General features: G+C 37.2%; 2 protein-coding genes and 1 long non-coding RNA gene across 3 annotated transcripts; 1 reads left to right on the top strand and 2 right to left on the bottom strand.

The window, feature by feature from the left end:
• Positions 1 to 16747: 16747 nt before the first annotated feature.
• On the bottom strand, positions 16748 to 17164 carry LOC106323865 (uncharacterized mitochondrial protein AtMg00240-like). Its single transcript, XM_013761918.1, has one exon. The coding sequence runs from the start codon at positions 17162 to 17164 to the stop codon at positions 16748 to 16750; it is 417 nt and encodes a 138-aa protein (XP_013617372.1).
• Positions 17165 to 17690: 526 nt separating this feature from the next.
• On the bottom strand, positions 17691 to 20202 carry LOC106323864. The gene is made up of 5 exons (XM_013761917.1): positions 19701 to 20202; positions 19585 to 19655; positions 19245 to 19344; positions 18137 to 18340; positions 17691 to 18067 (listed from the first exon to the last, which is right to left on the bottom strand). Exons 1-5 carry the CDS (start codon positions 20200 to 20202, stop codon positions 17691 to 17693), a joined length of 1254 nt encoding a protein of 417 aa, XP_013617371.1.
• Positions 20203 to 23168: 2966 nt separating this feature from the next.
• On the top strand, positions 23169 to 24701 carry LOC106325335. The gene is made up of 2 exons (XR_001266873.1): positions 23169 to 23701; positions 23826 to 24701. It is a non-coding gene; the product is annotated as an uncharacterized LOC106325335 (long non-coding RNA).
• The last annotated feature ends 1799 nt before the right edge of the window (positions 24702 to 26500 follow it).

Raw genomic sequence — 26500 nt, 5'->3', positions numbered from 1 at the left:
GTTCGACATATTTTAGATTGCTTTTAAAAAAAAAAAAATTCATATCACTCAAGCTCAACACATTTACAGAATTTTATACAAAACTCGTAGAATTGTCTCCCTCACAACATACCACTTTCATCAACACTAAACTTGTATGTGTCTAGTATCATCGCAATAAGGGAATTTATCTATCGGAAGCTTTGGTCAAGTGGTAAGGGGAAGGGTTTGGGATGTCACCATATTTCAGGTTCGATCCACCTGCTATGCGAAACTGAGTCACATTTTCCTAATCATCTACACGGATATGGGCTACTGCTTTTCGACCCATTTGAATACCCGGAAAAAGGTCTATCTATGGGATGCACTTCCCATCCGGGAGTTAGGTCTGTGTTTTTAATAGACCAGGATTTAACCTTTTTTTTCAAGAAAAAAAAGAGAGAATTTATCGAGATAGTGACGAAAGATTCACATGAAAGTCTCATCCGGTCTCGTTATCTATTTGTGTTCGCCAATAACGACTATTTATATATGTGTTGGTACCAACACCTCTATTTTGGCTAGATCTGAGCTATGATTCATTATTTGTTTCATTTGACTAATTTCATGGCTCATAAGTGAACTGTTTAGGAAAACATAGATCAGCGCAAGCAGTTCCCATGGGTCATATCTGTTGGTATTTGGGTTGTAACCCGAATAGTTGTGAATTATATACTTAGATAATGATTGAATCGCCGTACTTTCTTTAAAGAGTATTTCGACCCTATTTTAAACATTGGGTTACACGAAATCCTTTTGTGGGATAAGATAATCAAAGTCTCGCTCTTGTTCTAGGCTAAGATACAAGTGTAACAAATAAAGCTTTATTGCTTATATGTGTTTCTTCAAAGTCTTTGATGATCTTTGAACAATGAATATTTTTCTCTCTCTCTTTCTTACTAACTATTAGTTTCTGATTTTTTCTATCTTCATTTGCCAATGCCTACACCTCCTTATATAGAGAATGAAGAGTTGCAACCAATAGTTGCAATGATTAAGCCAAAAGTTGCAAAGGTTAATGAAAAGTTGCAATGGTTAGTAAATAACTGCAATGGTTAATCACCAAGGGTTGCAATTATCAATATGGTTAATTACCAAACGTTGCAATCATTAATGGTTGCAAGGTTTCATTATATAGTTGCAATTATTCATATAAACCATTGCAATGGTTCATATATAATATTGCACTCAGTCACTTAAATATATAACAATCCTCCCCTACTTAAGTGTAATCACAGATTCATTAAATAAATAATACATATATCAAACTCATGCATAAATGAAAGTGTTCGAAGAATTGAATTTCCATCTTAATGTACTACACATTTCAAATGTCCGAGAATCAGGATATCCTACGGATTGAGTCCCTCAACCCATTTTGGGCACATGAATATAATACACACATGTGTTTCCACACTACTCTAAATGTTTATACTTGACACTATTATTAGCCATGTGTCCCAATTCATTCATGAGTGCGTACAAAGCCAAGTCTCAGCTTATTGAAGCGGCATCACTTCACACTCATATAGGTAAATACTTTCACTCATGCACCTGTAAATGCATTTTTTCAAAGTATTTATTAAGATAATATTTCAACCTATCTCATTCCTGCAGGTCCAAGCACATACCTTAGGATGATAATAAAAAAAAATGTGCTTCAATCTTTAAGTGTAGGCTTTCCACATTGAATTCAGCCTCTAGAGGGGAATTGGGTATCACACCATTAAAGATTTAAAATGGACTTTAAACCCATCCCTTTAACCGAATTAATCACTAAGTCCCTAGCTAATCCTTTCGTCAAATGATCAGCTAAATTTTGTTGAGACCGAACAAACTCTATTGTAATCACCCTGTGAGTGATCAGCTCACGTACTGCGCTATGTCTAACGCCCAGATGTCTAGACTTACCATTATACACTTGGCTATAGGCCTTACACAAGGTAGCTTGACTATCACAATGGATAGAAATTGGTGATACTGGTTTCGGCCACAATGGAATCTCGTACCCTAAGTTTCTTAGCCACTCTGCTTCTTTACCAGCAGCTGCTAATGCTACGAATTCCGACTCCATAGTCAAACTTGTAATGCAAGTTTGTTTCTTGGAAGCCCAAGAAATGGCACCTCCCCCAAACAAAAAAAGCCAACCACTTGTAGAAGAATGATTTTCTATGTTGGTAATCCAGCTTGCATCTGAATATCCTTCTAGCACCGAAGGAAATCCGAGATATGTCAAACCATAATTAATGGTTCCTTTCAAATACTTGAGCACCCTTTTTAAGGCTTGCCAATGTTGAGTACTAGGATTGTTAGTGTATCTACTCAACCTTCCTACAGCGTAAGCTATATCTGGCCTAGTGCTCGTCATGGCATACATTAAGCAGCCAATCACTTGTGAATATTCGAGTTGTGATACTGCTTGTCTGGTATTAGGCATAAACTTCACACTCGCATCCATGGGAGTGCTCATTGGAGAACAATTCTCACAATTGAACTTCTTAAGAATTTTCTCAATGTAATGAGATTGTGTCAAAGATAGTCCTTTAGTTTCACGTTTGATTCTAATTCCAAGAATCACATCCGCCTCCCCGATGTCTTTCATTGCAAAATTTGATGACAAAAATTCTTTTGTAAGCTCTACTTGTCTAAGGTCAGTACCAAAGATCAACATGTCATCAACATACAAGCAAATGATTACTCCGTTACCGGATTCGTCAAATTTGCTATATAAACACTTATCCGATTGGTTTAACATGAAACCATTTGATAAGACAACCTCATCAAACCTTTAATGCCACTGCTTAGGTGCTTGCTTTAGCCAATACAATGTTTTGATCAACTTACACACCTTATGCTCATTACCAGGCATAACAAAACCTTCAGGTTGATTCATATACACATCTTCTTCCAAAATATCATTTAAGAACGCTGTCTTAACATCCATTTGGTGAATCACAAGGTTATTAATTGATGCCAAAGCAATTAATAATCTTATAGAAGAGATCCTAGCAACTGGAGCATATGTATCGAAATAATCAATACCTTCTCTTTGTTTAAAGCCTTGAATAACCAATCTTGCTTTAAACTTTTCTATTGTTGCATCAACTTTCATCTTCTTTTTGAAGATCCATTTGCAGCCTAAAGGCTTGCAACCAGGTGTGAGATCCGACAACACCCAAATATTATTTCCCATGGTGGAGTCCATCTCATCATTTATTGCTTCTTTCCAAAAAGAAACATCCTGAGAATTCATAGCTTCACTATAAGTTCTTGGATCATTATCAGTATGATAACAATATGAGTGTTGGAAACCAATCTCATCTCTTGAGCCTTTAACTAAATATATTTGAAAATCAGGACCAAATGATTTTTCAATCCTTCCTCGTTTGCTGCTACGGAGCATAGGTGACATGTCAGGAGGCACTAAAGTGCCGTCTCCTTTATTAGCTCTACTTGAACTTGGTACCAAATCCTTTGGCATAGGTATAGATGAAGACCGATTTTCATCAAATATTGCATCTCTTGATTCAATTACCGTGTGAATTGCTACTGAATCATCGGGCTCTAATACATAAAACCTATAAGCTTTGGAATGCTCTGCATATCCAATAAAAATGCAATCAATACCCCTCTCTCCCAAAGTTTTAATTTTGGGTTGGGGTAGTCTTACAACAGCCCTACATCCCCAAACTCGAAGATAATTCAAGTTTGGTTTTCTCTTATACCAAAGTTCATAAGGGGTAATTTTGTTCTTTTTGTTAGGAACTCTTTTTAATAGATAGCAAGCCGTTAACATGGCTTCACCCCAAAATCCATCACTTAATCCCGAGTAAGATAACATGGAATTAACCATTTCTTTTAGGATTCTATTTTTCCTTTCTGATACAGCATTTTGTTGTTTTGTATATGGAGCCGTAGTTTCATGAATAATGCCTACGGATTGGAAATATACAGGATCATAATACTCTCCACCTCTATCAGTGCGTAACTTCTTAATCAAACCATTTTGTTGCAATTCAACCTCAGTTTTATAAACCTTAAATTTATCTAAGGCCACCTCATCTTTAGCATGTAGTAAATACACATAACAGAAACGAGAATAATCATCTATGAAAGTTACAAAATACTTCTTGTTTCCTAAAGATGGTGTAGCATGCAAATCACATAGATTACTATTTATTAGTCCTAGCACTACAGAATTTTTTTCAATGCTTTTAAATGGTTGCCTAATTATTTTTGTAAACATGCAAGTACTACATTTTTCTAAATTTATATCAAAAGTAGGAATGAACCCTTCTTTAGACATATTAATCATACGATTATAATGTACATGACCTAATCTAGCATGCCACAGAGATGAATCATTTTTACTAGAACTTGCCATATAAATAGAATTGACAACTTTATTAATATTAAGCATAAACATTCCATTACAGAAATATCCAAATCCAACAAATACACCACACTTCGATAATATATACTTATCGGATTCATACACTTGTTTAAAACCACATTTATTTAAAACACTACCAGAGACTAAGTTTTTCCTAATTCCGAGTATGTGAAGTACATCCTTGAGATGAAGGGTTTTTCCAGAACTAAACTCTAACACCACTTTTCCACGACCTAGGATAGGGGCAGTTGACTCGTTTCCCATATGAAGTATGGATCCATCTTGAACTTGCTCATATGTAGTGAACCATTCACGATCCTTGCAAACATGTGTTGTTGCACCCGAGTCAATCCACCATACCACTTCATCATCCTTCACATAAAATGCCTCATAAATCTTTGATACATAATTCACATTAGAATATAGTTTAAAATCAGAGATTTGACCTTGATGAGTGGATGGACCTTGGTCCTTAGACACTTGTCCCAAACGGTTTTGTCCCGTTTTATTTTTATCCTTCCCTGCTCGACAATCACGACTTAAATGACCCGGCTTGTTACAATTCCAACAAATGCTCTTAAACTTTTTGTTAGATCCATTGTAAGTGTTGTTATTAAAGGATCGTTTCCTCTTATTTTTATTCTTAGAACTCACACCTTCATCCATCATATTGATGGAAGAAGTACAAGCCTCATTATTTTTGGGTTTTTCTCCCTCTTGCGCCCTTAGAGATTCTTCTATGCGCAAATGGCTGCCAAGTTGTACAAGAGACAACTCTTCCTTTTTTGTGTTTTAACATGTGTTTAAAATCTATCCATGAAGGTGGTAACTTATCGATGATACTCGATAATGAGATGGATTCGTCCATCTTCATGTTGTGTTGTGCAAATTGACCTAGTATACGAAGCAATTCATTGTATTGCGCTCCATAACTGGCCTAGAATCAGACATCTTGTAATTATTAAAATTACTAACAAGGAACTTCTTACTAGAAGCATCCTCAGCCATGTATTTTAATTCTAACGCATCCCACAACTCTTCTGCGGATTCGACATTCTGATAAACATCAAAGAGAGGATCTGACATACCGTTGAGAATATGGCCACGACATATGTAATCATCGTTTTCCCATTTAATTTGCTTCCTTGTCTCATCCAGAGACTCGTTCTCAGCATCCTCCGGTACAGTAGGCATAGGCATGCTTAGAACATACAATACATTCAGATTTGTGAGGAGAAAATGCATCTTCTTTTGCCATCTTTGGAAATCTACTCCTTCAAACTTATCTAACTTTCCAAACTTTGATGTCATCTCTCGCACCGATACACCAGCCATAATTCACAAGAAAATGCTCTTTAAGATTGTTGGTATTTGGGTTGTAACCCGAATAGTTGTGAATTATATACTTGGATAATGATTGAATCGCTGTGCTTTTCTTAAAGAGTATTTCGACCCTATTCCAAACTTTGGGTTACACGAAATCCCTTTGTAGGATAAGACAATCAAAGTCTCACTCTTGTTCTAGGCTAAGATACAAGAGTAATAAATAAAGCTTTAGTGCTTATATGTGTTTCTTCAAAGTCTTTGATGATCTTTGAACAATGAATATTTTTCTCTCTCTCTTTCTTACTAACTATTAGTTTCTGATTTTTTTTATCTCCATTTGCCAATGCCTACACCTCCTTATATAGAGAATGAAGAGTTGCAACCAATAATTGCAATGGTTAAGCCAAAAGTTGCAAAGGTTAATGAAGAGTTGCAATGGTTAATAAAGAGTTGCAATGGTTAATCACCAAAGGTTACAATTATCAATATGGTTAATTACCAAAGGTTGCAATCATGAATGGTTGCAAGGTATAGTTGTAATTGTTCATATAAACAATTGCAATGGTTCATATATAATATTGCACTTATTCACTTAAATATATAACAATATCTACCTTGTGAAGAAATCAAAGATCATTGTCTCGTAGCTATAATGACAAAAACGAAAAAAAAAAGGAATGTAACGGTGAGGAGAAGTCACATTGTCTAGACATGTGACTGTAGCTATAATAAGAATGTAACGACCCGGTTTCTTAACCGGTTGGTTTGTATTTCTCATTAATAAATTCAGTGTAAACCGACAAGACGTGACGCATCCACCATCGCTAGTCACCACCGGAGCCATGTCCTTCACCATCAACCACCGTGAGCCATGCCACTGGAGCCAGTGCCTTCACCGGAGGAGTGGCTCGTGTTACTAGAGATCCGCTGTCACCGTGGAGAAGAGATGTACGAGGTGAAGCTATCGCATCAACACCACCAAGCACCACGACCAGAGCTGTTTTAATCTGACCAGCTGTGATCCTCAACCGTAAGTCACCGGCGAGGGCCATGCACTTTTGGGGGCTGAGATCCGCCACTACGATTCCAAGCCGTTACGGTGTAAAGAGATTATATTGATTTCTTGTGTTGCAAGTTTCTTAAATCCTAGATTAAATATATTTTAATCATGTCTCATTGTTTTGCCTCTATTCTTTTCCGATCTGGTGTGTTGTTGACGAGTTCGAGATCCGTGGTGAAACCTTAGCTTTCTTGGTGATCAAATCATTTCTCTGTTCCGTTTCTGGTTTCCGATATTGGCTAAGGTGAGGGTCTATTACGCAAATCCCGTACCGGTGTAGAATTCTATCTATCGTAGTTTAGATTTTGAATCATAATCCGTCTGTTTGAATTGAGTCTGCTGAGTCCTAATTGGTAATTAGTTCATTCATTGTAAACCGGAATTAGGGATCTAGATGATTCAATGATGTTAAGCGATGATATATATACGAGTATACATAGTTATGAGTAGGGACTATGTGCGCGGGTGAGAGCTCAGAGATGTCTGGGCTAGCGACGCTACTTTGATTGTGCGGGCGGGGGTTCAGAGACGTCTGGGCTAGAGACGCTACTGGTGACGGGGGTGTGGTGCAGAGGCGTTTGTACCATGGACGCTATCTGAGAGGGCGGGGGTACAGAGACAGACTGTAGTAATGACGCTACGTATTTATATATCTGTATGAGGAGATGCGGGGTGTATGAACTAGCTATATGCTATCATCGCATTATTTGTGTTTGTGTGATGCTTTAGGCGTCTTGCTTGTTCATGTTAGAGCTAAACTTCCATAGTGGGAGTTCTATTTACTCAAGTCAATGGTTTGCGTGTTTAGCATCCCATACCTCACGGAGTAACTCCCATGTTACTGACTCCTCCTATTCCTTCCCCTTTCAGGTGAGACTGACGAGCAGGAGTGATTGCTATCAGACTGGTGCTTTGGGAGATTTATTTCTTTTTTTTTTCAGACTTGCGATTTTTATGTTTTTACCGATATTTTTGGAATTTATTATGTTATTTGGATTTATGGCTATTTATTGGATTTATGACGTTGTAGTTGACTTTTGAGAAGTAATAAATTGAGATTTCAGATTTTTTATTTATTTAAGTTAGTTTGGAAAAATACTGGCGTTACAAAGAGAGAGTTAATTCTTTTAACTCTTTATACCTTGAGGGGAAGTCCAACTTCGTTCCCTCTCTGATGGTCCTCTCTTTTACAATCGGAAACTATTTACTCCGATGTTGGAATTTTATATTTTCCTTTTAAGATGGGAGTAATTTTCTTGTTCCTGAAGCAATAGGCACAACCATTTATTAGGAAACACCTAATGGTAAAAAGAGACACAAATGGAAGCTAAACCATGTTAAAGATGAATGTTAAGTTAATTGACACGAAAAACGTTAAGTATGCAGGAAAATTAGGTTAGTGAATAGCATGTGAAAACGTACCTTATATATCATTTTTATAGTGTTACTGTAACGACCCGGTTTTCTTAACCGGAATTGGTTTGTGTTTCTCATTAATTAAATTGGTACACCAATCTAGTTTTGTTCAATTAAGTATAAATCCAACAAGCAAATTGGTTTCTTAGGTTTAATTAATTGTTGCCTTATATAAATACACAAAAGTGTTTATACCTTCATCTATCTCAAAACTCTCGCCGCTTAACTTCACGTCTCCACTACTTCTCCCTTTTTCTTCTTCGCGATCATGTAACATCACTTAGTGGTTTGCAAGTCATCTTGATCAACACTCACCACTCGGAGGAGCCTTGCCATGCTGGAGTTGATGGAGATCACCGGAGACCAAGCCTTGTGATTGGACGTTTTCTTTGCCTCATGCCGGTGGTGGTACACTCGCCATGGTGAAAGACGAGCAAACCAGAGCCGCCGCGTTCCTCTCTGTCGACCATCAGTACATACCGACGTGAACACCTGGTCATTGGAGATGAGATGTGTTGACGGAGAGCCATAGATGCAACCTCGTGACGTTACATACATGGTTGATGATGTGAAGAACATGATCAAAGATTTGAAGGGTTAAGTGTGGTCCTTCCTTGTTTTCTTGCGCATCAAGTTATGTAAAGCCGTAAATCTAACTAAACTAATTGCCTCTTTTCTTTTGTGTTACTGTTTTATGTGTCCCACTGGTCCTTCGAATGTGCCACTTTTTCAAACCAATCCAAGGTGAAACCTTAGCTTTCTTGGTGATCAAGTCATGTCATTGTTTTCCGATCTGATTCTGGTTCTCGATATTGGCTAAAGTGAGGACTACTCCGTTAAATCCCGAGCTAGTTTAGTACTATTATTATGGAAAGTCTAGTTTTGAAACATGGTCTGTCTCTGTGAATCGAGTCTGTTTGAGAGTTTTGTTTGTTTATTATTATTTTTTTATTGTTAAATTGAAAATAGGATAATAGAGAATTCAACGGTTGTGTGAAATGATTGATGTTAAGGACTGTTATATATATATATAGTTATATAGTAGAGACTATGTGATGAGTGCGGGGGCCCAGTGAGATCTGGGCTAGCGATGCATATGAGTACGGGGGCAGAGAAATATGAGCTAACGACGTATATAGTACGGGGCCCAGAGAAATCTGAGCTAGCAACGTATAGAGTGCGGGGCCACAGAGACATCTGAGGTAGCGACGCATATTGGTTGAGTACGGGGGCCCAGAGACGTCTAAGCTAGCGACGTATATTGTGTGGTGCGGGGTGCAACGATGTTTGCATATCGACGCATATTGGTGGAGTGCAGGGGTCCAGAGATGTCTGGACTATCGACGCATATTACGATATCATATATCCGTATGAGGAGAACGCAGGGTGTGTGGACTAGCTATGTACCATCAGCGTATTGTTTGTTTTGTGTGATGCGCTTGGCATCTTATTTGTTCATGCTAGAGCTATGTTTACATAGTCGTAGTGCTATGTACTGAGTCAGTGGTTTGCTGTTTTGCATCTCATACCTCACTGGCTGACTCCCCTTGTTGCTCATCCTTCTTTCTTCCCACTGCAGGTGAGCTTGCCGAGTAGTTGGATATCTGGACAGTTTGGTGTCTTGGGACAATTCTTACATATATTACAATAAATAACTCAGCGTAAAACCCATGTCAATAGTATTTGATGAGTTACCCATTTTTCCTCCGCTTTTGAGAGATGAAGAATGCTAATCACCATATCTTGAGCACGTCATGAAATCTAGGAGAAAAAAAACACATTAATCAGACATGCATAATCACAGAAGCTGATTTAGACACACTCAAGTTTTTGTCTATGTCCACACCATTACTAAGGAGTGATAAAGATTGAAACGTAGAGAGATTTTATTGAAACATTATCTTTATTTTCCACACCTTTTACAGACTCACATCATTTCTCTTTATATAGACACTCAGAACAATCTAGATGTTAGACCACATCTGTCATGGGTGAGTCACGTAGAGTATAAAATCTGTTAACCTTTTGCCTGATTGGTTTCGCTCTGGCCCATTGGACTGATCTTACTTACATTCCCCCTCAAACTCGTGGCGGGAGAAACTGAGACACCGAGTTTGTCACACAAGCTCATGAAGGTTCTTCTTGGTAAAGACTTTGTGAAAATGTCGGCGATCTGAGTTGAGGATGGAATGTGTTTTGTCTCAACAAATCCAAAGGCCACCTGTTCTCGGATGTAGTGATAGTCAGTTTGAAAATGCTTTGACCGTCGGTGAAACGCATGGTTTGTTGATAGGTATACAGCTGAGAGATTGTCACAGTGGACCATAGTAGCTTGATGCTGAGCTATCTTCAGATCACGAAGTAGATTGGATACTCATGTGAGTTCTCTCACTGCTGTAGTAAGTGCTTTATACTTTGCCTCCGTTGAGGAGTGAGAAACCGTGCCATGTCTTTTGGCTGACCATGACAGTATTGTCGATCCCACGAAGATACAAAATCCAGCGGTAGAGCGCCTCGTGTCTTTGCAGCCTGACCAGTCGCTGTCGCAGAAAACAGTGAGAGTCATGTTTGGATCATCTGTGATAGCTAGTCCTGCTCCCAACGTTCCTTTGACATATCTCAGCGTTCGTTTCAGAAGTCCGAAGTCAGCCACTGTCGGAGCATGCATCCGCTGACATACAAAATTAACAGCAAACTGTATGTCACGTCTTGTTATAGTCAGGTACTGATGCTTTTCTGCTAGTCTTCTGAAGTAAGTTGGTTCAGGAAATAGATCTGAGTCTGGATCATCCAATACAATAGGGAGAGGTGTGGGCATTGGGTTGCAGTCTGACATTCCAGGCTGATGAAGAATGTCTACAGGATAGCCTTATTGGTGTAAGAACAAGCCTGTCTGTTTCGTCTACCTGAATGCCGAGAAAGTATTTCGATTTCCCTAAGTCTTTCATGGAAAACCGGGTATTCAATGACTTCATAAGTTCTTGTAGAAGGTGTTATGAATTTCCTGTGAGAAGAATTTCATCGACATACAGAAGCAGCAGTAGAGACTTCTCGTTGTGATGATACGTGAAGAGAGAAAGATCTGATTTGCTGCACTCGAAACCAAACTCAAGCAAGAAGTTACTGAATGTATCAAACCATGCCCATGGCGCTTGTTTTAGGCCTTAAAGAGCCTTTGTAAGACATCAAACATGAGAGGGTTTGTCAGGGTCAACAAAGCCTGACGGTTGAAACATGTAAACTGGTTCCTTGATATCACCGTGAAGGAACGCATTTGACACGTCGAGTTTCTTGATAGGCCATTTCCTTGTAGTAGCAACCTTGAGAACAAGTCTGATCGTCGCTGTTGTGACAACTGGGCTGAAGGTTTCGAGATAGTCGACTCATTCTTCATGTTTGTTGCCTTTAGCCACCAGTCTCACTTTTCTTTTGTCTGGTGTGCCATCAGGCTTGAGCTTTGTTGTAAACAGCCATTGAGAGTTTAGTACATGCATATCCTGAGTTCTCGGAACCAAGGTCCATGTTCTAAGCATATGAATCCTTCTTATCTCTTCTAGAGCAGCATCAGTCCAAGCGGGATGCTTCATTGCTTCATCAATGTTTCTTGGTTCTTCAGGTGTGAACTTAGAAGCAAGCATCACATATCTGGCATTTGGTTTGGTTATACCTGCCTTTGATCTAGTAGTCATTGGGTGGGCATTTGTCATATGTTCTTGTTCCTGATGAGCAGCTTCTGGTGCAGCTTCATTCTGTTCATTCAGATTTTCTTCATCGTTGTCAGAATGATGATCTTTTTGTATGTCTTGATCCTGCGCTTGATGACTTGTTTCCTCTGGAGCTAGTCTCAGAAGGAGTTGGATTGGTGGATCCTTTTCCTTCTCTTTGTCAATAAGACTTGCTAGCTGCCATGACTTAAGCAAAGCCATTTTTGATACGTTGGAATCATCTTCTGATATCTTGTCTTAAAAGGGAACTCATCTTCTCCAAATAAAACATGTCTTGAGATGTAAACTTTACCCGTAGGAGGGTAGAGACATCGATAACCTTTATACTGACTGTTGTATCCGAGAAAGACACATTGCAATGACCTTGAATCGAATTTGTGCTGAGAGACTTGCCTGAGGCATGGATACCAAGCAGACCCGAAAACTCTGAGCATAGTGTAGTATGGTTTACTCTGAAACAACCTTTCATGTGGACTTTTCTTTGTCTGAGACGGAAGCAAGTTCACAATGTAGTTGGCTGTGAAGAATGCTTCAACCCAATAGTGTAGCAGAGTGTTGTAGTGAAACATCATCGACAGACCAAGCTCCACAATATGCTGATGTTTCCTTTCCGCTTTCCCATTTTTCTCTGGTGTGTAAGGACATGACAATCTGTGAGCTATGTCTGATGCCTCAAGATGTTGTTTCAACAGGTGACTTGTAAATTATCCTCCACCGTCGCTCTGTACCTCTTTAATTCTTGTGTTTAGTTGGTTTTCAACCAGGGTCTGAAATTTCTTGAAAACCGAAAAGAATTATGATTTGTTATGAATAGGGTATAGCCAAGTATAGCTTGTGAACTCATCAATGAAAACTGCATAATATTTGAAGCCCTGGTTTGATACAACAGGATAGGGACCCCATAGATCACAATGAATTTGATCTAGGGGCTTTAAAACACAAGAGGAAGAAGAAAAAAATGGAAGTCTAGAGTTTCTCCCCATCTAGCAAGACTCACAAAGGGGGTGTGTTATGCTCTTATTGATTGATATGTCCTTACTGGAGTGTAGTTGTTGAAGAATCTTGATGTTGGTGTGAGCTAGACGATGATACCATGTAGTTTCACTTGCTGCAATCTGATGATCAGAGTAGAACATCTCACAATCTTGATTCTTCAACATATAGAGTCCATTAGTTCTTGGACACCACTTTCTGAGTTCTCAAATCAATTACGTAGACCTTGTTAGAATCTAAGTAAACTCCGCAGGGATAATCATCAGATAACTTTGATACAAACATTAAAGATTTCTTCATTGTAGGAAAAACCAAGACCTCGTTTAAAGGAAGTTTACCTTTTGAAGTAGAGATAGTGGTAGATCCGATGTGTGTGTTTGGCAAGTAGGCACCATCACAAACCATAATTGCATCACTACCTTCATAGTGGGAGACTTGTTGTAGTCCTGACGCAAAGGACGTGACATGGTTTGAAGCCCCTGAATCTGGATACCACTCTTTGCCAGTGTCGTCAGAGACACGCAACGAGGAGAAAGCTTCAGTATTGTAGTTATTGTCGAAATGATTGTAGCATCTCATTGCAGTGTGGCCAACACGACCACAAATCTGACAGACTGGTCTGTCTCCGGGAGAACGACATTCAGTTTGATGCTGACTGAATCCTTGACCTCTACTAGAGAAACGACCTCTTCCTCTGTAATAGCTTGAGTGGCCCCGACCTCTTTGACTTGGGGCATATTGGGGTGGAGTAGACTCTGAACGTTGAGTGTTGAATGCCATATGAGGATTCTCAGCTGTGTTTTCTTTGTACGTCTGGAGCTTGGTGTCATAGTTTTGAACATCTGAGATGACGTCATTGAATGTCAGAGCAGGAACCCTACTGAGAGAGCTTTGAATCACTGTCGTAATGGGGTCATATTCTCTTCCCAAACCATTTAGGAATCCAAAGATCTTCATCGAATCATCTACTGGCTTCCCGATAGAACTCAGTGAGTCACACATCGATTTGAACTCGCGACAGTAAGTAGACAAGGTCTTTCCTTTCTTCGACATGAGCTGGAGGTTACGGTGGAGCGTGAACTCTCGGAAACGCTGCTTTTGTTGAAGTTTTCTGCTAGCGAAATCCAGATCTCCCTTGATGTCTCGAGACTATGAACGTGCCCTAGAACCTCCTCCGAGAGAGTTCCGAACAACCACGAGCGAACAAGCTGGTCCGTACAGAACCAGGACTCAAACCCAGGATTTGGAGCTTCATGGTCTCCTCCTCCTTCGTCAGTGATCTGTTGAGTGTGTGATGGGGCCGTGACAGCGCCATTGATGAACCCGATAAGCTTTTGACTCGACAGCAACAACAAGAATTGCGTCTACCACAGCAGGTAGTTGGTGTCGTTTAGCTTCAAAGTAACTGAACTTTTAATATGAACACCGTCGGGAAAAGGGTAGGTCTCAGCCATCGTTTTACCTGTTAAGGTTAGTGATGCTTTGATACCATGATAAAGATAGAAACTTAGTGAGATTTTACTGAAAGTTTATCTTTATTTTCCTCACCTGTTACAGACTCACACCATTTCTCTTTATACAAACACTCAGAACAATCTAGACGTTAGACCACAGCTGTCATGGGTGAGTCACGTAGACTATCAAATCTGTTACGGAGCAGGAGTGTCTCCTTTATCGTACTCGAGCTCCTCCCTTTCTGAACCGTCTCTCTGTCTTTTGTCTTGTTCTGTTTCTCCTGAGATGAGCCTTTTGCTTGATTGGTTTCGCTCTGGCCCATTGGACTGATTTTACTTACAAGGAGTTCTGTTAATATCTACTTGGTGTATGACCCTCTATGGGTTTTAGAAACAAACGGACTACCTTGAATCTCGTGTATTACACATGACAGCGGAGGGAGAGCGTCACAAGTCAATAACAGTTGGACGTGCATATCTGCAACTTGTGAGATTTAAGGTTAGAGCTATACAATAGATGAAGCAATTGGTGAATTACCTATAAAGAAGAAATTATATCACTGATAATGGAATCCAGGAGAAAGCTTTGTATGAGAAAACAGTTGTGAAATATATATGACTAGTATTATCAAAAAAACCTGAACCCAATGCCAACGGATACCCGAACGCCGAGGCGTATACTTAAGTCTCTATTTTCATTTGGGGTATCTTTTAGATTCTCGTGCTGTAATTATAAAAGATTCATATCGAATAAGAATATTTCCTTCTTTATTTATAACTAGTATTATCACCCCGTGCTGAGCACGGGTTAGTTTTTGATTGCATTTAAAATGATCATTTTATAAAATTCTAACTTTTGCTTTATCAAAACTAAAAACTATTTTAGTTACATTCTAGAGTTGAATAATAGACCTATAATTAGAAGTGTTGCATTCAAACAACATAGTTAAAACATAGAAGGGGCAAAACAAATGTTAAAAAGATAATTTCGAATAGAGATAATTATTTTTAATATAAATATTAAATACAGCTAAAAGTTAATGATATGATCCATTTCAATTTTATTTGCATACTTTTTATAAATAATTCTTCTTTAAAATATAAATCTAATTATTTTTATTATAATAAAATAGTGAAACAAAAATAAATTATGAAAAGCATTTAGATTTTTATTGAAAGTATTATTAAAATGTTAAATATCTAAGATATAGTAGAAAGATAAATGACAAACTAAAACTAAATAATACATTTAGGATATTTTTTGAACTTACACTTTAGTACTCTTCTCTGTGGCTTTACTCTTCTTAAGCAGTCATCGACAATCTGGAACTCAAGGATAAGAACGAAAACATGTACTGTAAAATAGTTAATTTGCATATAATAGACTCATAAAACAGATTTGTAAAATATTTGAATATATATGTAATAGATTATGACATACATACTTTTAGTATGTTACCTAAGTTGCTAACAAAGCTTTGAGTTTTCTTTTTCTTTTTGAAGAATTAGGCTTTGAAATAGGAGTAATTTTAAGCACCCATCTTCAACCTTCAACCTGATTCATGTAAAAAGAATCAAAGAGCATTAAATTGAGAAGGAAACAAATAAATATTGTATGAAAAAAGGCTACACTTGTATAAAATAAATAAGCTTGTGTGGATTTTTGCTACAGTTGACCACAAAAAAAAAACTGAAGAAGAAAGATGAAAGGAAAGACTGATCGTTTGAACTGCAGCCATAGAAGAACCTCATACAAATATATATAAATAATTACAGGTAGTTAGTGAATGATGATCGTGGATGTGCATAGCGAATAACCGTCGGCAAGGTGGATTGATTTTTTTTGTCTGGTAACTACTAAATTGATGTCATTCTTTTCTGTTTTTTCAAATTTTTATTTTTAATTATGTGGCAATATATTATTGGTTGAGTGACTTGTGATTTAGTATATAAAGGATTCTATTATTCACATTAAAGTAACATTGTGTTCATTTACATGTATATATACTCTACCTTGTACATTTACAGTTAAACCGGATACTAAGGTAAACCAAGGGCTAATACCCCCTCCCCCTCAAGATGGAGGTGCATAGATATCTAGAACACCCATCTTGCCAATAAGATCCCGGAATGGAGTAGGATACAATGCCTTGGTGAGGACAGCTGCAAGCTGCTGATTAGTACGAACATACATTGTCTTCACCATGCCGTTATCAATGCGTTCTCGAATCGTATAGCAATCCAACTCCACATGTTTAATTATTTCGTGATACACAGAGTTATTAGCAATGTGTAACGCTGCCGTATTGTCTCCAAACAACTGAGTAGGCAACGGTAGAGGGACATGTAAATCCTTCATGATTCAAAAGATCCACTCAATCTCACAAGAAGCATCAGCCAACGCTTTAAACTCTGCTTCTGCTGTACTTCTTGATATTGTGTGTTGCTTCTTCGACCTCCAAGGCACTAACGAATCACCAATGAACATCGCATAACCTGTTATAGATTTGCGAGTGTCCCTACAAGAACCCCAATCAGCATCTGCATAACCACGTAGTGTCAACTGTCCATTAGCTTCATAGAAAACACCTTGACCAATAGTCCCTTTAAGATACCTTAGAATCTTGTGAACAGCCGCCAGATGAGCATCACGTGGTTTAGATGAATATTGACATAGCTTGGTTAAAGCATAAGCTATGTCAGGTCTTGTGATCGCCAAATACATCAATCTGCCCATCAACTTTCTATAAACCTTGGGATTTTCAAGTAACTCTCCCATTTCATGAAGCACTTTGGAGCCATCAGATGGTTTCCGTACTGTCTCAGACGATAGCTTGATCGTAGGATCCAAAGGAATAGATGATGGTTTGCAACCAAGAAAGTATGTATCATCAAGTAGCTCCAACACTTACTTCCTTTGGCAAACAGAGATCCCCTGCTTCGATCTTGCAATTTCCAATCCGAGGAAGTAATTTGCTCATCCTAGATTCCTGAGCTTGAAATGTGATTCCAACTCATCTATGAACTCTTTCACTGCTCCATCATTATTACTCGCCACCAATAACATATACTAACACAACCAAATATCTCCCACTGACATTCTTCACAAATAGTGTATGATCATCATGAGACTTCTTGAACCCATCCCCAAAAGAGTAGATGAAAGCTTCTTATACCACTGTCTGGAGGCTTGCTTGAGCCCATATAGTGATTTGTTTAAGCGACATACTGAATTTGGTGGACAAGAGACTCCTGTTATTGCCTCATAACCCGGAGGAAGCTTCATATATATTTCTTCATCCAATTCAGAAAGCGTTTGAGATGTCCAGTTGCGTCAGTGACCAGTTCATCTTGGCGGCAAGATCAATAAGAATTCGAACTGTAGACAACTTCACAACTGGTGAAAACGTTGCTTTGTAATCTACCCCTTCTTCTTGCGTGTACTCCTGATCCACCAACTGTGCTTTAAATCTCTCCACAGTACCATCCGGATTATACTTCACCTTAAAAATCCATTTGCAACCAATAGGTACTTTACCAGGGGGTAAAGGACAGACACTCCAAGTGAAAGTTCTTTTCTGAGAACCAATCTCGTCTCCCATAGCATCTCGCCACAACTTATCCAACAAGGCTTCTGAATATTTTTGTGGTTCTTTGATTTTGGTGATAGCATTTATGAAAGCTTAAAAAGGTTCAGAGAGAGATGAATAACAAACGAAATTTGCAATAAGGTAAGGTGTAGTGTGGGTACTTTTAACGTTGTAACAATGAAAGTCCTGCAAGTTTGCGGGTTGTTTCTTTGAACGAGATGGTCTACTTCCAGAGGGAAGTGAACCAAAAGATGATGGCACATCAGAAGGATGTACATCAGAGGATACATTCTCAGAGGAAAATGTATCAGGTTGTGCATGTGAAGGAAAATGAGGAAAGAAGGATTTGACAACATCAGTTCGATCTGATGAAACAAAAGGAAAGATTTCCTCATGAAAAATGACATGTCGAGAGATAGAAACAGAATGTGTATCTATATCTAGTAGCTTATAACCCTTATACCCAGTAGGATACCCTAGAAAAATATAAGCTCTAGCACGAGGATCAAATTTGAATCTATTCTTAGTTGATGTGCTAGCATAACAAAAACAACCAAAGGTTTTAAGAGATTCATATTCAGGTTGTTTGCCAGTAAGATTTTCATAAGGTGTTTTATTTCCTATCACAGGAGAAGGTAATCTATTTATCAAAAACACATCAGTCAAAACACAATCACCCCAAAATTTTAATGGAACATTCGACCGAAACAACAATGCTCTAGCAACATTTAAAATATGTTGATGTTTTCTTTCTACTGTAGAGTTTTGTTCAGGAGTTTCAGGGCATGAATGATAAGAGACAATTCCTTTAGATGCATACAAGTCAGTGAATTTCAGTTCATTAGCATTATCTGATCTTACTGCTTTAACCGTAGTGTTATATTGGTTCTCAATCATTGTAATAAAATCAGGGAATATGTGAAGAACATTAGACTTGTTACACATTAAAAAAAACCCAAGTTGCTCTACTGAAATCATCAACTATCGTGAAAAAATATTTGAAACCATCCACAGTTTGTTCAGAAAATGGACCCCAAGTATCTATGTGTAACAGATCAAAAGCCTTTTTACTGATATTGTGTCTAGATTTAAAAGGAATATGCTTTTGTTTAGATATATGACATATATGACACGCATCAGGATGACTTTTATTGTTTAAATGAGAAATTTTCAATACATCAGATAATGAATCCACTTTTTCATAAGATGGATGACCTAAACGTTTATGCCAAGTATTGAAATCAGCAACAACAGAAGCACAAGACATACCTTTAAACGAAAGAGACTTATGCATTTTATTATCAACATCCAACAGATATAAGTTACCCACTTGACTACCTTGACCAATCATCAATTCCTGAGTAATTTCCTGAATAAAACAATCATCATCAGTGAAAGAAACTTCTGAGTTCAATGTTTTTGTTAATACACTCACACTTAACAAGTTAAATCTGAAATCCGGAATGTATAAAACATGAAACAAAGTAATTTTGCTAGTAAGATGAATGCTACCCGTGCCAGCTATTGTAACAGTAAAACCATTAGGAAGGGTGACGTATGTTCTATCTAAAGGTTTATAGTCTGTGAACAGGTTCCTATCATGACTAACATGGTGAGTGGCTCCTGAGTCTATATTCCAAGCTCTAAGAGACACATCTGTTTCCTTTGAAGTGGAAGAAACTATCATGTCATGAAAGGAATGATCATAAAGGGAAATGATATTACCGGAAAGGCTACCAGTGATCTGTGAAACAACCGGAGCAGAAGCTGAAGTCGAAGCACTTGTTTTATCAGTTGTAGACGAGACACCACTTGATTGGAGATGAGTACTCAGATAAGAAATCATTGATTGAATCTGATCCTTTGACATTGCTTCACAAGAAACTTCTTCATGGTGATCCTTCTCACTTGTGATCCCAGAGTGTGTGACTGCAAGGTTCGTTGAAGCGACTGCATTTGGCTTCTTCCCTTTGAACATTCCTGGAGGATAACCATGTTTCTTGTAACATTTGTCCATGGTATGTCCAGGTCTCGAGCAGTACGTACACTTCGTCTTGTGAAAACCTCCATGGGCCAATAGAATTTGATTCTGATTAGTTGAAATAGAATCTTGAACTTGAAATGCCACTGGATTAGCACTCAGTTTCTGAGACGATCCTACAACTCTGTGACTCTCATCCTGATCAAGCATATTGTAAATCTCAGTCAAACTCAGACGTGGCTTCATGTTCAATATTTACCCTCGAATGTTAGCAAATTTATCATTGAGTCCCATAAGGAACTGAATGATACGACTGGTTTCTGCTTCTTCTAGCAATTCCTTAACGTGATCACAATTGCATCTTCTAGCTGCAGTGATCTTCGTGTTGGATAGTTGCTCCCAAAGAGTCTTCTTCTTGGTGTAGTAAGCATATAAATCCATAGATCCTTGCTTCAGAGTAGCAATAGATTGCTCAAGCTGATATTTCCGGGGCAAATTACTCACACGAAAACGCGTATGAAGATCGTTCCACATCTCAACCGCATTTTCATAGTACAAGATATTGTCATAGATCTCCCTATTCACAGTATTAAGCAACCACGACTTCACCATGCTATTGCATCTACTCCCAATATTGACCATTGGATCATTCTCAGCTAGTCTTGGTAACGATCCATCAACAAAGCCTATCTTATTCTTAGCATCAAGACTCATCTTCATCGCTATGTACCAGTTGTTGTAATTTGTTCCGTCTAGAGTTTGATTCGCAATACACAATCCATGATGATCCGCAGAATGCAAGAAAAAAGGACTATGAGTGTCAATCGATTGTATACCAGAATAAGCCGATCCCGCAGTAGCTCGATTAGTCGCGAAGATCTGAGGCTGAACAGCAACAACCTCTGGTTCGTCTTTCTCGGCCGATTCTGATTCCGCATCGCCGATGTTTCTGAATCTGAAACGGTGTTCCGAGTCCTCATCTTCCTTCCTTGCTTCGCCATGATGAAGATTCACTTCGAAAACTGAGAAAATGTCGATCGATGAAATTAGATTCGCCAATAGTGACAAAATCAAGTTCTGAAGCTCAGATTCAACAAGATTTTTCACAAATTTACTGTGAAATTAGAAGAAAACGATGAGGTCGAAGAAGAATTTCAGAGAAAACGAGCTGAAAGACGCTCTGATACCATATGAGAAAACAGTTGTGAAATGTATATGATTCTATTATTCACATTAAAGTTACATTGTGTTCATTTACATGTATATATACTCTACCCTGTACCGAACTAAACCAGCAGTAAATTACATTTACAATTGAACCGGATACTAAGGTAAACCAAGGACTAATACTTTGTTATGGGAAGCGTTGGGAGTTGGCGAGTGGTGCAAACGACGTAAATGTTAGGATTAATGACAAAAAAAGGAAACTGTTACAGAGTAGACCGGAGATGGTGAGTTTTTAAGAGGCACATCGATTAACGTTGGAGCTCCAAGAGATAATGTAGAACCTCTATAAATTATCGGGACTTTGAAATTTTATTAATTTATATAGATATTAATTTTCAAAAATTTCTTTATTTAGATTTCTTATTTTAGGATATATTTATTCTAAGATAAGAAAAATATATGATTTTAGTGTATAGACATTAATTGTTTTTTTTTTAATTTGAAATTTAAATTAGTTTTATTATTTTATTTGATGTATATAATATATATTGCATAGAACTTAAATTTGTTTTTAGATTTAATATTACTAAATTTTATCAAAATATAATGATAATTCTATTGTGAATATAAAACAAACAATATAATAATAGGTTTTTACTTATATAAAATATGTATACATATAAATTATTAATTTATAATTTTAATAGGACCATATATTTACATATAATTTTCAAAATAAAAATATTATCTTATTATTTTATCGATTTGTGTCAAATTTTGAATTGGGGACCGGCAAAATTTTATAGAGATTATTAATTTATCGAGTATTAATTTATGGAGATTCTACTGTATAATGAAGCAAACTCTAATAACTTATGGGCCTTCTAAGAAAATAATATAAGACTTCATAGCATTTACTCCATCTGTTTCAAAATGTTACATATTTTAAACTTTTCACACATTTTAATAAAACACATTAAATTTACATATTTTTGTGAGTATTTTTTTCCCATAATTTTAAGCCAATAAAAATCTAATAAATACAATTAAATTTTTTGAAGTTTGCAATTAGTTGATAAAACATGCATTGAAAATGCAAAAAAAATAGATCTTTTTGATAAAATTTTTTTTTCTAGAATATAGAATATGTAACTTACGAAACAGAGGGGGTAACAGTTATAGAATATTGCCCATACATTAGTATTCGGTGAGAAAGTAAATAGAGAAGCTTAAAAATAGGATGACACGTGGCTTTTCCCCAAGGAGAGAGAAAAACTTAATATTACAATATTAGATATAGATAAATAGATTAATAATGTGCTACAATCCCTGTTCTAAAAATCGGCCGCCTAGCCGCCTAGCCGCCTAGGCGGCCGCCTAGGCGCTACGCGTCACTCTTCCGCCCCGATTTATGCCAAATTGGTTTAAAAAATCGGATATCCGATTTTTTCCGCCTAGACCGCCTAAATAACCGCCTAGCCGCCTAAATGACCGCCTATTTTTTATTTTTATTTTATTTTTTTTTATTTTTTTATTTTTTATTTATTTTATTTTTAATAATATTTTTATTTTTTATTTGATCTAAAATTTTATAAATATCATTTATATTCATAATTTTGATGAAAAATACATTATATTAAGTTTATATATTCTATTTGTGTGTTTTATACAATCTTAAACATGAAAATGTATTAATGTTACACACAATTAAAGATTAACATGTTTTATAACACAGTAAACCATCTAAAAATTCTGCCCCGTATAATTTCCGATTAATCTCCGATTTTCTCTTTAGGCACTAAGCCCAACCCGACCACTCGACTAGCGCCTAGCGCGTTCCCTACAGGAGCTACAATATGTAGCAAAATAGTAAAAAAATTGAGTTTATTAAAGAGTATTTGCACTACACACATAAGCTTTATATGGTAATTAGGTATATACACAATTTATGTTTCCAACACAAGTGTCGGCTGATCAATTACCCTATTACCTTTATTTCCTTTGGAAACTGAGCAACCGGTTACCTGTTTCAGCCGTTACACACATAAAACCCTAGAAAAAAGCTCCATCCTTTAACTTCGTTATGACAAAATCTCATCTCTGTTTCCTATGTTTCTTCCTCTCCTCACTAAACTTCGCATCTTCTCAGACCAGCGTCGACGCTCAACTATGCAAGCCCTCAAATCGAGCCTAAACCTCACTAAAGACGTTGACTGGTCCAACCCCAACCCTTGTAAATGGCCAACCGTTCAATGCGCCGCAAGCAACAGAGTCACGAGAATCCAACTCAAAACCAAAGGAATCCGAGGAATCCTCCCTCCGAACCTCCAAACCCTCAGGGAGCTAATCGTCCTGGAGCTTTTCCAGAACCAAATCTCAAGTCTGATCCCCGATCTCTCCGGTTTAACCTGGTTACAGACCCTTAACCTCCACGACAACCTCTTCGACTCTGTACCCAAGAAGCTTACCTCGAGAACAACCCTTTCTCTCCCTGGGAGATGACCATGGACAAGCAGAAGACCGGGTTAGCCATCCACATTTGCTACAAATCTAGCTAATTTTCTATTTTTTAACGTAGGTACGTATATTAGCAACATACACTTGGCAAATACCTTGCTACCATTCAATTTTATCTGTCATTTACAATGTTTAGACACGCAATGACTCTGCTTATATTGATAATCGTTTGTTTGTACTATCAGATATGCTTGCATCTGAATTTTATGTCAACTGGACTTAGTCTGCCAAATAGACGTATAGCCTGCCTCTTCTTTTGTTTGCTTCCTAATTGTTTTATTATCCTCTATGTTTCTATTTTACAGTGTCATAAATGTTGGTTCTCTTAGTCTTGTTTTATTATCTTCTATGTTTCTGTTTGATGGCAGGTACTTTTCTACAAGCTATGATTTTCTAACTACTAGTTATGAACGTATAGAAACTTTGCTTCCTCAGTTGTGCTTCAGTTGTTCTGATATATGAAAATTCTTGTTATTTTGAGAGATAGAGAGAGATCTGAACCAAAGTGAGTTTCTGACAGATTATATCAATTGTGGTTTCTTGTACTTCTTTTATGTGAATATAAGTCTTTATGTTGGTCAGTATCTCAAAGCTTCTACTCTGTTCTTTTAGAGGCCAGGCCTGAAGTAATGGGAAAAAAAAGGCAACGTTCATTTCAGGAACAGAGGCTGCAAAGAAATGTTTAATTGTTTTCAATTTTCAATAGTTTTAGGAGTGTTCTATTGTTTTTACCACCATCGCTCGTCACCACCATTGTCGACACCACCGTGAGCAGAGGATCAGTTCCTTGCCTCTCCTTGGGGTTGATCAATTCTAGATATAACCAGATACTTCTACCTCTGGTTGCTACTTTTGTCATTAAATATGTTAACTATTTATGTTAGACTAGCATTTAAACAGAATTGTTAGTTTTTTGTGTTGCTAATATATGTACTCTATGTCCAATATTTAAGGTCAGAAAAAAATATAGTTTTTAAACTCTTAACCTGTTGTTTTCTTTTATCGATTTCTGCATCTATGTAAACGGATCACAACTTTATCAATATACATGCTAACTTTAATTTTAATAGCTACTTTATCAATATACATGCTAACTTTAGTTTTAACACGTAAAAGTAGCATTTAACCAAACGATTAACTTGGAGTTTCACCTTAATTTTGGTTGCTACGTTTTCATCTATCATGTTTCCTATATATGGAGACAAAATGTATTTGTTGTCCAATATAAGTATTTGTTGTCCAATACCAAATCTCAGACGACAAATATATTTCTCGAACTCTTAACATGTTTTTCTTTTTAAAACAAATCTTCTACGCTCTAAATTAATCTGTTTAGCATATATTACATCATAAAACATTCTAAAATAATCTGTTAGCGTATATTACATCATAAAACATGCTAAAATCCTAAATCAAATTCCACAACTATCCATAAATTTTATTTTAACCCAACACATATTTCTGTTACCTGGCTAAATACAAACCACCAAACTATTTCTAAGGTCAATCTAACATGTCGCTAAATTTCCTTGAATACCATTTTCGGGTATAAAGGGTTATACTATAGAGTTTGAATACTATATTCTAATAAGTTACAGTGGTGTGGTGGTTTAGCTTGATACTCTCAGGCTCCTTTCCCAGGTTCGAGTGGCGTGCTATACTGATTTTATTTTTTTTCTTTAATGAGTGGCATAAATGTAAATAACTCTTCTTCTTCTCCCAAAATTTTTTAGGGTTTTCGACAGCTCAAGCTGTTTTCATGGCCGCCGGCTTCGGTTTTCTCTCATATCATCAAATTTTTATGCGATTTCGTATTCTATATGTTCCAATTACATAAATCTATCACTAAACACACAATTTTGATCATTCAAAACTTAGAAAAAATAAAAACAAATTGCTGGCTCCGAATTTCTTGCTGATGATGGTGAAATAGCCACGACACACCATCGCCAAGCATCTCGCCGGCGCGTAATCTTCCTCTTCTTGTTTGGTTTGTTGTTCCAGCGAGCGTGGAGAGTGGCTCATACTCACGAGACTTGGCTCGAGCGAGGACATGGGTCTTCTGACCTCAAATCAATTTGGCCTCGTTTTCGAACATGTCCTATTCCTTCAATTACATTTATATTTCTTTTAACTTCTAACTTATTATCACCGGTCGTAATGTAAATATCTGTCTTATAGACAGAAGGACAATTTTGACATTTTGGCTACACTGGATCATTTAGAATCCCCACAATTTTTATGTTATAGGCATTTTCGTAGTTTATTACTTCTTCTATGATTTTCACCCAATTCACTCTTTATTAAATGATTATGTATATTGTTGATTGTGAGTGTCGGAAAAGGTCGACTCCGTAAAGGGTTTGCCTCAAGACTTTAAGAATATGATGTTAGGAGTTTTCAAGGCTCCTAAGACAAATGTTGTAGTATAGTGATTGTCGAACCAGTTCTGAGGGATTTCAAGCACTGAGAATGCAAGTACTCACTTAATCTAAGTGCAACCAATGATTTAAGAGGTTTCTAAACTAATGATTAATGATACATGAAATGACTTTCTTTACTAAGGGAAAAGATAACTCATGGGTATAGGGATTAGACCTTGTGTGATCAAGTTTCGAACTAAGGATGGCAAACGATCAATCAAACTATCAACCTTAAGCTTAGACACAATCTTAAACAAACTCTATGTCTAGATGAATGTTCATTTACTAACATACCTCAAACATCAAATGTCTTTGGTTGAATAATATGAAAGCAATCATTACTAACAAGTCTATTGGCTATCTTAACACCTTTAACAACAAATGTCTTTGGTAAAGTATGTTAAAAGCTTAGGAGAGTTGTCTCAGACATTTCATCA

This window comes from Brassica oleracea, chromosome C2, assembly GCF_000695525.1.
Source record: "Brassica oleracea var. oleracea cultivar TO1000 chromosome C2, BOL, whole genome shotgun sequence".
NCBI lineage: Eukaryota > Viridiplantae > Streptophyta > Magnoliopsida > Brassicales > Brassicaceae > Brassica > Brassica oleracea.
The sequence above is the reverse complement of the archived record's forward strand: the minus strand, read 5'-3'. Positions and strand labels throughout refer to the sequence as shown.